At 37.0% G+C, this 12,165-nt stretch overlaps 1 protein-coding gene across 2 annotated transcripts in view; it reads right to left on the reverse strand.

The window, feature by feature from the left end:
• scn4aa (sodium channel, voltage-gated, type IV, alpha, a) overlaps window positions 1-12,165 on the reverse strand; it is a 43,332-nt gene continuing 31,167 nt past the window's right edge. For both annotated transcript variants that reach the window (XM_088069645.1, XM_042508442.2), the window contains 9 exons: window positions 11,388-11,542; window positions 11,095-11,268; window positions 10,844-10,966; window positions 8,803-9,084; window positions 8,649-8,702; window positions 7,632-7,769; window positions 7,391-7,495; window positions 5,977-6,247; window positions 1-5,895 (listed from right to left, as the gene is read on the reverse strand). In XM_088069645.1, coding sequence (XP_087925771.1) covers window positions 4,595-5,895; window positions 5,977-6,247; window positions 7,391-7,495; window positions 7,632-7,769; window positions 8,649-8,702; window positions 8,803-9,084; window positions 10,844-10,966; window positions 11,095-11,268; window positions 11,388-11,542 — 2,603 coding nt within the window. In that variant the 3' untranslated portion in view covers window positions 1-4,594. The remainder of the gene's footprint in view (window positions 5,896-5,976; window positions 6,248-7,390; window positions 7,496-7,631; window positions 7,770-8,648; window positions 8,703-8,802; window positions 9,085-10,843; window positions 10,967-11,094; window positions 11,269-11,387; window positions 11,543-12,165) is intronic.

The following is a 12,165-nucleotide window of genomic DNA, read 5'->3' on the forward strand; positions in this document are numbered from 1 at the left end:
TTTTCCCTACAAGAAGTATTTTATTCTCACAATATAGTTACAATTTTTACAATAACAAAATGATAGAAATATACAATACAGAAAGAAGAAAGAAAAATGTATATACAGGCAACACTGACTGTGGGTGTACCAGTAAAAGCTCTTCCTCCATTAGAAATGTAAACAACAGGAGGATACTGTCTGCGAGTCTGACTGAACCATCAGAGGAGACTACAGCTACGTGGTGCAGCAGCATGTCAGTCTCAAACAGGATCGCTGCAGGTCACATTACAGAAAAACTGCCATGCTGCGGCAGCAGGATAAGACAAAGAGACCCCTCGTAGAGGAAACATTCATGTTTTCTTAATCCCCCAGGGCTGTTGTTAAAAATAGTGTTGAACACATAAACAAGAGAAGAGACAACCCTCTATTATCTATTGTAAAAAAACAACCTAGAAAACTGTAAAAGTGCTTATGTTGTTCATCATGTGTAAATATTCAGAGTAAGACGTTTTAAATTCAGTTAAGACTTACACAACAGCAAGTGAAGCGACCTTTATACACGAGGACGGACTTGAGATGACTAACTGTGCATTTAGTTTTTTTGTAAATACGTAAATAGGTGTAATTAGCTACACATCATAAAGTGGGCTGTTACATTAACTCACAGTCATGTATTTTAAGGTTTACCAGGAAACTTTAAGTTAATAACTTTTTGTCATATTTGCTAAAACTGTCACTATACCATGGCACCAGTACGAGAGAGATAATCTATGAAAAAAATCAGGTTCCTCTGGCTCAACTTTGCACTCCTCGTGGCGTTTGCAAAAACCCTGATCGAAAAACCAATCACAACCGGGAGGAGACTCTAACACTCACGTGTTTGCATTACGGTGCTGCTCACACCAGCACAGAAATGGTTCAGCTAGTGGTGAATACAAAACATTGGGTAACATAAGCCATGTGATACTAACAGTTACTCCTGTCACATATGTGACTCTGTCCCAGTCGCAGCAGTAACCTCATGACAAACAGAGAGAGAGCATGGCAAGGAGGGGCTGAACCGAACGGTACATTCCAGCAGCCCTCCGAATTTACCAACGGTCCAGTTTGTGCCAGAGTGTGCTGCAACTCTGAGTGAGGTTTTCTGACACTATTGAAAGGAGCATTGAGGTATTTCAATTTAGCATGTCAAATTAATATCAAGTGACACCTGGCTTCTGATCGGCTCTATCCATATTACGTGATATGGATCAGGCATAACCACTCCCAAATCAACCCAGTTTAAGGAACCTGGGAATAAAATAAAATGACTAAAAATAATTTTTTATGCTTTTTATTATGCATATAAGACCCTGAATTACATATTAATATAGTTTTTGGTGATTTAGGTTCCCAGAGGCTTTCACACTTTTTTAAAAAAAAATTACTTTTCTTAATCTTCATCTATTCACTAGCCGTGTAAGTTGTTATTGTCAGTGCAGCGTGTGCACAAGCATTGACTGATACTGCACGAGACATCCGGCTCTGATTGGCTGTTTTTGTTCAGCTGCAGTGTATTCTTGCAAATGCCATTCAGGGCACTAAGAGGAATAAAAGGAACCTAATTTTGTCACAGATTATCTGTCTCATCTACTTCTGTCAGGATATACTGACAGCTTTAGCAAAAATGACAAAAAGTACATTTCAGTTACCCACTGAACCTTTAACCAACACTTAGCTGAATTTCAGATTGATTTAAGATCAGACAAACTCAATGCAACCTGAGGCAAAACTTCATTTAAAATGTACAGCAAGTATTAATATGATTGCTAGAAATATTATTATGTAGTGGATAAATGATATGAAAAGGGAGCTCAGCTGTTCTGCTGATGTAAATACATCTTAAGTTTACAGACACAATGTTTACATTTTAACACTGAGATGAGTTTTGAGATCTGTGCGAGGGGACTGAAAAAATAGACAAAACATTTATAAGACATGCAAATATCAGGGATGAGGTCATCTTATAAAACAGAAAGGTCTCTCAGTCCTACGCAGTCAACTGCTCTAACCTGACCTGGAAGGGATATAAATAGTGCAATATAAACTGGGCCTTCAGATGTTAACTGCATTAACCGGCCCCTCATATAAAGAATAACAGATCATTTTTTCACTGGGAGATAAATGTGATCAAGATGAGCCACATTTTTCAGTTATTAACCAATTAGTATTAGTAGGTATATTGTTTATGTCTGACTTAAAGAGCTGTCACATTGAAGAGATTCTGAATAAAAGTGACTTAAAATAAACTTTTAACAGTTTTTAATTTCTCAGTATGTAAAGTTGGGCAATAGCGCGGCTTTCATGTCACATCAGAGGACGTAAAAAAGAGACCGGATATCTGCGTATGAAATAAACACAGCCAATAAAGGTTCATTCTGGCTTTTCCATGTGTTGTTCAAGTTGCTCTTTGGTTTGAAACTGGGGTACATGGTTTGGTTTTCTGGTAATAGCCACACCAAAAGCAGAGTTACTGATGGCTTAACCCTTTAAAACCTGGGTCGACGACATTTTCTTGTGCTGGGTTCAGACGCCTTTACAAGCTATCTGGCCATTTTAAAACTGAGCAAAGTGGTTTGATTTTTTTTTTAAAAAACATGGAGAAAAAATGTCCCACAAATTGCAAGAAATTTTACCTAAATACACCTATAATTTACCTAAAATAATCCAAAAAGGGGGAAAATGTCTAGAAAACTACCTTTAAAATTATGTTACAGAAAAAAAATAAAAAATTATATATATATATATATATATATATATATATATATATATATACATATAATTTTTAATTTAAGAGGCCTCAACCACAGTATGAATTCAAATCCACTGAATTGTCCTCTAGATAGATTTTTTACTAGAAAGCTATTATATGAGATTCTTTTTTTATTGGCTGCCAGGAGGTGATGCAGCTCTCTCAAAGCAAATGTATATTTAAAGGGGAGCTATTATAGTACTTTTCTGGTTCATATTTGTATTTTGGGCTTATACTTGAACACATTTACATGCTTTAATTTAAAAATAAAATAAAACACTGGTTGACAAAAAAATCTACTGTCTGTGCTGGAACGCCTGTATTCACCGTCTGTCTGTCCATTTAGCACCCGTCGAGCCATTTATGTTACTGCAGACAATGAATGGCTGTAATGGAGTAAAGAGTAATGCGGCACTTCTTATGTGAAAAAATCACCAATAAAAGCTTAGAAACCAAAATCCTCACAAACGGACATGTTTCAGTAGGAATCTATCCGAAAACAGGGATAAATGAACAATGGCAATGAAGATGATTTGTTTCCCGTATGTTAGCATGTAGCTACAAGTAGCAGTATATATATATGTATATATATAAATATATATATATGTATTAGTAGAAGTATGGCAGGACTAGGCAAAACACGCTTGGGGGAAAAAACGCAACTTGCGGTGGGAAGGCTTGAACATATGACCAAGAAATACACCATGAGCTGGCCAGAAATATTATAGTTTACATTTTTCATTGTTTTTTAATTATATTTCATGTTTGTGTGTTTTGTGTTGAATTTTAGTTTTTACTATTAAAAATGTTTAGTTTCAGTTTAGTTTGTATTAGTAAGTTGAGTTTGCATTTCTAAGTTTAGTTTGTATTAGTAAGTTGAGTTTGCATTTGTAAGTTTAGTTTGTATTAGTATGTTTAGTTTGAATTTGTAAGTTTACTTTGTAGTAGTAAGTATTACTTTTTAAAATTATTATATGGCTGTATTTGTCAGAGGCAAGATTTAAGAAGTTCAGAAATGGGGATTCCAATACAAACAAAACAGTTCTGTGAGAGTGAGTAATATAGACATCCCTATCTAAATATAAATTTTCATTCTTGTTGTATTGATGAATTTGACCAAATTGGCAAAGACAAAAACTAAGGACATTTCCTGTGTATTTTCCAGTTATTTGTTAGTTTTGTAAGTAGACATTATCTTCCAGTTAGTTTTTGTTAGTAGTTTAAAAAAAAAAGTCTTTTCACACCAAGTTTTAGTCAACTATAATAACTTTAGATGTGATGTCAGCTCATCTTATGTGAACATACGGCATTGTAACATAATATGTACGACAGAAAATAAGGAAAAGCATAATAGGTCCCCTTTAAATGCTGAGAAATCATATGTATTTGTGCTTTTAAAATTGGAAATGTCAACTAAAGGAATAGCATCACAGACAGAAATATATTTCTACAGTGGGACTTACATCTATCAACTGGTGATTGAATATTTTAGCACATAAATTTTTGTTTTTACAGTCAAATTAATTCTCATGTAACACGCTGATTTATCTGTTCTTAGTTACTTCCCATTTAGCGGTAATGGTTGTTTATAACTGCTGATAGCTAAATGGTTATTATCAGACAAAGCCATGCTGTCCAGTTTCACCTTAAACCCAAAGACATTTGAATATTGCATTAAAAAAAAAAAGGATTTTTTTTAAAAGTTAAATGATGAAGAATGCAGTTTAAACAGTGGTTTGCACTGTGTAACCTCTTCTTTTAATGTGGAAAATTAAACTGCTAACTCTACTTCTTTCATTGGTGAAAAACAACTGCTGTTCGTTATACAATCGTCTCCCTCAGATTTGCAGGGAGGCTAAAGAGGTGTGGGTTCGGGGCAGAATGTAGTAAAACCTCATTAGTAATTTCTACAGGTACGACCATGATATTTGGCTCGGCGGACTCTGAACCACTCTGGGCCTCCACGTCAAGCGACAATGTCTCGGGATTAGGAGGCTGTTGGCTTGTTAGAGTTTCCAAATCAGCGCGCTCCATCTCCTCTGCGAGGTCCACGTTGCTCCCATAGAGCACTCCCATCCTCCGTGCGAGCATGCCCTCTTTCTCTGGTGGATCTTCACCTTCATCCTTTCTACCAAACCGTTTACAGCCGTGCATAAAAGCGGCGTGGCGTATGCAGCGTTTCAGCAGGTGGCTGCGGTAAGCTCTCTGAATGATTACAGCAGCCAATTGCTCCTCTTTGTGGCGCATCGTCGTGGTGATCGGTGCGAAGGAGTCTGAGGTGGGGTTGCTCAGGATGAACTTGGCCTCAATGCTGTCCCGCATGGCCGCCATCTCCACCGTGTCTCCCAAGACCATCTGAGTGACGGCCAACAACACATCCAGGCAGTGAATCCGGTCCCCAATGACGAGGGGCAGATCCATTTCAATCAGACGGAGCTTGTTGGGTTTGGCAACCCTGAGCGGCGGCTGCAAGGCATCACAGAAATCTGAGAGCCGGCTGTACTCGATGAACATGGTTCCATCGACGTCAAACTTCTCCCACGTCTCGTTGAACATCTCAAAGTCGTCCTCACAGAGCGCATCGCTGCTCTCCTCCTGCGCCACATTGAAGTTCTCCAAGATGATGGCGATGTACATGTTGACCACCACCAAGAATGAGATGATGATGTAGCCGCAGAAGAATATCATGCTGATGCCCGGGCTGCCGCAGTTCCCCTTTACATCCGTGCCCGGGTTCTCGAAGTCCGGATCGCAGTCTGGATACTCCTTGTTAAGCATCGGGAGTAAAAGCCCATCCCAGCCTGCTGACGTTGTGATCTCAAACAGGCAAATAATGCTGCCACCAAACGTCTCGAAATTAAATATATCATCAATTCCGGCCTCCTTTTTGACGTAGGCAAAGTTTGACATGCCAAATATGGAGAAGATGAACATAATGAGGAAGAGCAGAAGGCCGATGTTGAACAGGGCAGGAAGTGACATCATCAGAGCGAAGAGAAGCGTCCGAATGCCCTTTGCTCCTTTAATAAGACGCAGAATCCTGCCTATTCTGGCCAGTCTGATCACTCTGAACAGAGTCGGTGACACAAAGTACTTCTCGATCAGGTCTGAGAGCATTGTACCTGAAATAAAAAGAGATAATATGTGAGCACAAACTGTCTGCTTGAACACAATTTGCAGTTTTTAAGTTTTAATTCACCCACCAGCTATGGACAAGATGACCACGACAAAGTCAAAAACGTTCCACCCGTTGGTGAAGAAATATTGTCGCAGGGCAAAGAGCTTCAACACGCACTCTCCGGTGAAGACGACAATGAAAGCCACGTTTACTTTAAAGAGGAAGTCCTCCTTCTCCGGGCTCTGGTTGTCCGTCTCCACCATCATGGTCACCATGTTGAGGCAGATGAGCACCATGATGAAGATGTCAAAGAACTGCTGACTGATGAAGTCAAACACCATTCCCTGGATTAGGTTCTGCGGGTCAAAGGGGAGGGCAAGGAACAGAAACACATATCCGACAGGGTCATTCGGCCTGTTCGCACCAGCTGTGTGCAGTAAAGGTCACCGCAGGGGTCACCGGTGGCAACGTCATTCCATGCATGCCGAGTTGATGTGTCATTCTCTGAGTTACCTCATTTATAGCTTTTAACTTCGAATATAAAATGTAGGGCTTTAACTACTGACCATTTTCATTATTGTTTCATCTGTTCATTATTTATTTTCTCTTTTAATTTATTTCATTTTTCCCCTAAAAAAACCCAAAAACTTCTTCGAATTTTGATATAAAAATCTCTCCTTTTTTGTCAAAAACTACTGCACAATTGTTTTCCTTAACTTCATGCATTTTACTTATGTTGGTCTTAAAACTCAATTTCGTAATATACTAAAATAAATAAATAAATAAATAAAAGTATAAATGAATACAGGAAAATCATAATTTGTTTATATGACCAACAGTCCAAAAATCCAAAGATATCCAGATTATTATCATATATGACAAAAAAAGCACCAAATTCTTAGTTTATAGAAGCATGAAACCAGAAAATGTTGCTAATATTCTGTTGATTGACTAGTCAAGTAATGGAGTAATTATTGCTGCTCTAATGTAGTTTAAATCAGCATAAAATAAAATCTACGAACTAGTTGAAAACATGAAAATACTGTAAACAGTGTAGTACTGAATTACAGAGTTATACCATTAAACTGCTTTTCACAATTTCTGTGTCCAGGATTTTTTGAGCGAGCCTGAAATCATGGCTCACTGACGCACTGGAGGTTTCCTTAATGTAACCCTTACCCTCTACATAAAAACGTACACAGCATTATTGTCATCTGGTTCACCCCGTGTGTGAGCAGCAAGTTCGCTACATACCACACGCTCTCTGAGCTCTTTCAGTCTAATAGATACATGAATAAACATCTTTGATAAAAACCACAATTACATAAACACAAGTAAAATATTCGTCACTAACGTACCTTTCACTAAGGTGTCCCAATCAGCTACCCAACCTGCTGCCAGTTATGGCTTTTTTTTAACACATACTTGTTTTTACTTTACTTACACTCCCAAACAATGTAACACATGTTGTTACTAACAGACGTAAATAATTAAAATACCGTTGGACGCGGAATTGGCTTCTGTGGCTTCTTGGAACCAAGTTTCTTCATGGCATCGTAGTACTTTTTTTGCTCTTCAGTCATGAAGATGTCTTTGTCTCCAAAGTGCAGAAACAACATCAAACAAACGTCATTATACTGTAAGTGATTAAAATGATAGTGTAGATGTAACATAAAGAAAGACACCTGTCACTTTTGTATTGGTGCAGAGAAGTTCTAATAAAAACAGTGTGATGCTTATCTTTTTCTTCTGTTGGTTGAAATTGTCGATGATGACACCAATAAAGAGGTTCAGTGTGAAGAAAGAGCCAAAGATGATGAAGATGACAAAGTATATGTACATGTAGAGGTTGATCTCATAAGAAGGCTGCTCCTCTACCTAAAAAGAAAAAAACATTAGCAAAAAATTAAGAGAAAGCGTCCCTGTTATGAGATATTAAAGTATATAAACTAAGAACGATGGTTGTGACACTGAGCGGAGAAGACTCTGGATAAAAGGTTAAACTGGAATATGATACTAGTCATGAGGGTCACTTGTTGATCCAAAGACAGGACTCACTTCACCATCACCATCTGTCACATATATGTTACATATATATTCAATTAACTCAAAGTGCAGGGGGGAAGTTGAGAGGGAATAGAGAATGTCGGAATTACCGGCAAAGCTTTTGATTTCTTATTACTTTTTATATACACATACCTACTAAAAACTCAATGTTAACGTGTATATAGTACATAATGTCCTTTTCAAAGTTAATCAAAATAATTTCTAATAAAAAAAAAAAATCTAATTCTTCAGCTCTCATAAGTGGTCTTTAACTGAGCTTAATGCATTCACTTGTAAATAAAATAAAATAACATAAAATAAAATTCAGATTTTCTCAATTAATGAGAATAACATCTCATAATTTTAGAAAAGTTTCCATGGAATAAAAAATATAGTGTTTCTGAATTAAAGAGAATATAATTTCGTAAAATCTAATTTTAAAAAATCTTAAATGCAGTTTTGTAATTAACCAAATGAATAAATAAATAAATAATAAAAAAATGAATAAAAATAATTGAAAAAATAAATAAATAAAAAGGTATAAATGAATACATAACATTAAACTAGGGTTGTGCAGTGCAAAAAAAAAAAAAAAAAAAAAAGGCTGATTTAATTTTTTTTAGCAAAAATTAATAATGTCTCCCGATAACCGTAAAACAAAGGGCAACCAACAAATTTAATGCTAAATGTTTCAGCACTAATAATACCAACCTCTCTTGAGTCAACAGCAGCATACATGATGTCCATCCAGCCTTTAAAAGTTGACTGAAAAATCAAAACAATGTTTTAAAATTTGAGTCATTGAACCCAACATTTACAACACTATTTTTTCAAGTGTGTAACAATAATGGACACAGCTCCTCACCACTTGAAGCAGAGACAGGTAGCCTTGTCCCACATTGTCATAGTTGACTTTGACGTTGACCCAGCGAGCATCCTGCGTGGCCTCTTTAATGGCCATGCAGTCGCTCTTGTTGTTGACCTCCGTCATGGGGAAGAGCTCCTCTGTGGTGGTGTTGATGCAGCGGTAGAACTTCCCTGCAAACAGGTTGACTCCCATGATGCTAAAGATGAGCCAGAATATCAGACACACCAGCAGCACGTTAAAGATGGAGGGAATCGCTCCGACGAGAGCGTTCACCACCACCTGCAAAAAAGAGGGGACTTAGTTAAAATTATGCGATTATATACAGAAATGTAGAGAAATGTTTGCTAGTTTATTTAGTTTGTGTGAGCAAAAAGCACGCAAAAATTTCTACAATATTCTTACCTCAGTCAGCTCTGACGCAGCAGCCACGGTGAAAGCATGCAGTCAACACACGTTGTCGAGGAAAGCCAGTCAAATTAGTGCGATTAAACATCACAATAGTGTTAGTCGCAGTGGTGGAAGAAGCACTCGGATTCTTGACGTAAGTAAAGGTGTCAGCACAACAAAGCAGAAAATACTGTAGTAGTAATATTTAGCAGTTTGTTAAAGTATGCAAAAATGCTCTATTATAACAGTTCTAACAGTCTTCATTTTAATTCCTACTTGAATAAAAGTACCAGAGCAACAACACAAAAATATTCTATAATTAGTAAAAGTCCTGCATTGTAAATCCTACTAATGTAAAAGTATGCCAAAATGCTCAATTATGAATACAAGTCCTGCATTTTAAATTCTATTTAAGTAAAAGTGGCAGTAAAACAACACAAAGATACTCTAGACCTAGTTTAAGTCCTGCATTTTAAATCCTTCTTGAGTAAAAGCACAGTTATAACAATGCAAAGCTACTTTATATTAGTAAAAGTCCTGCATCTTAAATTCCACTTAAATAAAAGCACCATTGCATCAACGCAAAAATACAAGGTAGAGCCCTGCATCTTATATTAAAGTAAAAGTACAAATATATCAGAAGTAAAATTTACTTACATTATCAAAGGAAAAGTACTCGTTCTGCAGTGAAAGTGTCTTGACAGGGAAATTATTATATACTGACCTTGCTGTCCGACAGGGAACTGAAGCCTTTACAATCTCTGCAAAGCCGGCAGACTCCTTTTATAAAATCAGTAATTTTACCTCGCAAAATACGGGAGTTGCTATTGTGTTGTTTTGTTATTGTGTGACTTCTGGATCCGAAGTAACGTGATGTCCACACCAGTACATTACTTAGCCTTCCTGCCAGTTAGGCGGTTAGAGGAATAAAGCTAATTTAGAGGCTCAGAAACACACAATTCTCAAAAAAGGCTTGACTAATGAAGAGACACATTAAGTTGTTTGGAGGGTTTATATGAATCAGTGTCATCATGCAGAAACGTTGCATCAGGTCATTTGGGAAGACATTTTTAGAAGGGCCTGGGAAAACAACATTTTGATGCTAAAACCTGCGTACACTGACCAAAATTTGAATTTTTGGATTTGAATACAAACAGAAAACTTTAGTCATTTCTTACACTGTACTGCAACTTTTATTATTTTATTTTATACATGTCTTATTCTATTCATTTATAATTTTTTTCAATTAATTTTTTTTTTGCATTTTAGAATGTGTTAACGTGTTTCTTTTGCATTTTGTCTTGATGCTGTTGATGTTTTATATAGTGCACTCTGAAATGCATAAAACTAAACCTTTAATCCCTTAGTCTTTTAATATTTAATTATTTATCTTTATTTTAAACACCTATATCATGTGCTTTATGTAAAACATTAATCTGGAAAGTATTTTGTGCTCTCAGATACATGTAGTGGAGTAAAATGTGCAATATTTCTCTCTAAAATGTAGTGGATTAAAATACACAAGTAAAGTACAGGTACCTTCAATTTGTACTCCCGTACAGTACTTAATGCATGTAAATGTTCTAGTTACTTTTCAACACTGGTTAGTCGTGCACATCGCTCAAACGTGGTTGCACAGTCAGAAACTCACCCTCATGCCTTCAAATCTCGACAGCGCTCGAAGAGGCCGCAGCGCCCTGAGAGTCCTGAGGGATTTGATTGGTCCGAGATCAGAGTATCCCATCCAGTTTGCAGCTAAACTAATCAGGGAAACCTGTAGCAGAATCAAAACATTTCCTATTCACGTGTTACCACAGACTCTATGTGACATGAAACATGTTTGTACGCGTGTATTGTTGACAGTTACACGGATCAGCTTTAAAACGAGATGCCAAAACTTACATCTACGATGAAAAAGTCCAGCCAGCACCAGGCGTTGGTGAAGTAGGTCTTGAAGCCGTACGCGACCCATTTAAGGATCATCTCGATGATGAAGATGTAGGTGAAAACTTTGTCGGCATACTCCAGAATAATTTTGATGGTTCGGCGTCTTTCTATGTGTATGTCCTCAAAGGCCTGCCAAAAGGAGACATGAGACACCTAGATACAGGTCCTAACAGTAACACAGTCTCCTAACACTCTCATAAAACAGTCAGCATTTCTAAATGTGTTGCACCGACGACAGCGTGACTCACCAGAGCGCCGCTGCTGAGGAGAATCATGAAGATGATGAAGGTTTCAAACCAGTCGTGCTCCACAATAGTGAAACAAGTCCTGCGCAGGTTCCACCATTTCTTTCCTCGGCCCTGTGTGATGTCCACAGTCAGACAAGGCCAGCGGGTAATACATTCTGAGGGGAGAGGAAATTAAGGAGTTATTGTCTGTAAGATCATAACTTACAATTCACGGTTAAAGGGGCAGTTCTCCAAAACATTAAATATACATACTGTTTCTCTTACCTGTTGAACTATTTATCAATCTAGATTGTTTTGGTGTGAGTTGCCAAGTATGGGGGGTATATTGCCTTGTACTGATTCCAGCCATGCTGCAAAATCTTGGTTTAATAGCCAATTTTTACAGAATTGACACTGCCCTTTGTCATTTGAGGTACAGTGACGGTTTATTAGCAGACAGGGGATCCTTTGTTCTAAGCATCCCATGCAGGGAAAAAAATAAATAATAAAATAAAATAAAAAAAGAGGCACCATTAAAAAAAATAAAATGCAATGTCAAAATTAAAAATAGAGATAAAATCCTACATCCCATGTCTGAGCATTTTTATGACATTTATTTAAAAAATCTTATTATCATTATTATGATCATTATTATTATTATTATTATTAATAATAATAATACCAATTAATGCCTTCTTTTTATTTAAATGATTCAAATGCCTTTTAAGTGTTACTTTTTTTGGTTTTCTGGCACTTTGAGCACCACAAGCCAAGTGCCTAGCTCCATTACACTGCGGAG

This window comes from Plectropomus leopardus, chromosome 19, assembly GCF_026936395.1.
Source record: "Plectropomus leopardus strain MGB_pleo_1.0 chromosome 19, ASM2693639v1, whole genome shotgun sequence".
NCBI lineage: Eukaryota > Metazoa > Chordata > Actinopteri > Perciformes > Serranidae > Plectropomus > Plectropomus leopardus.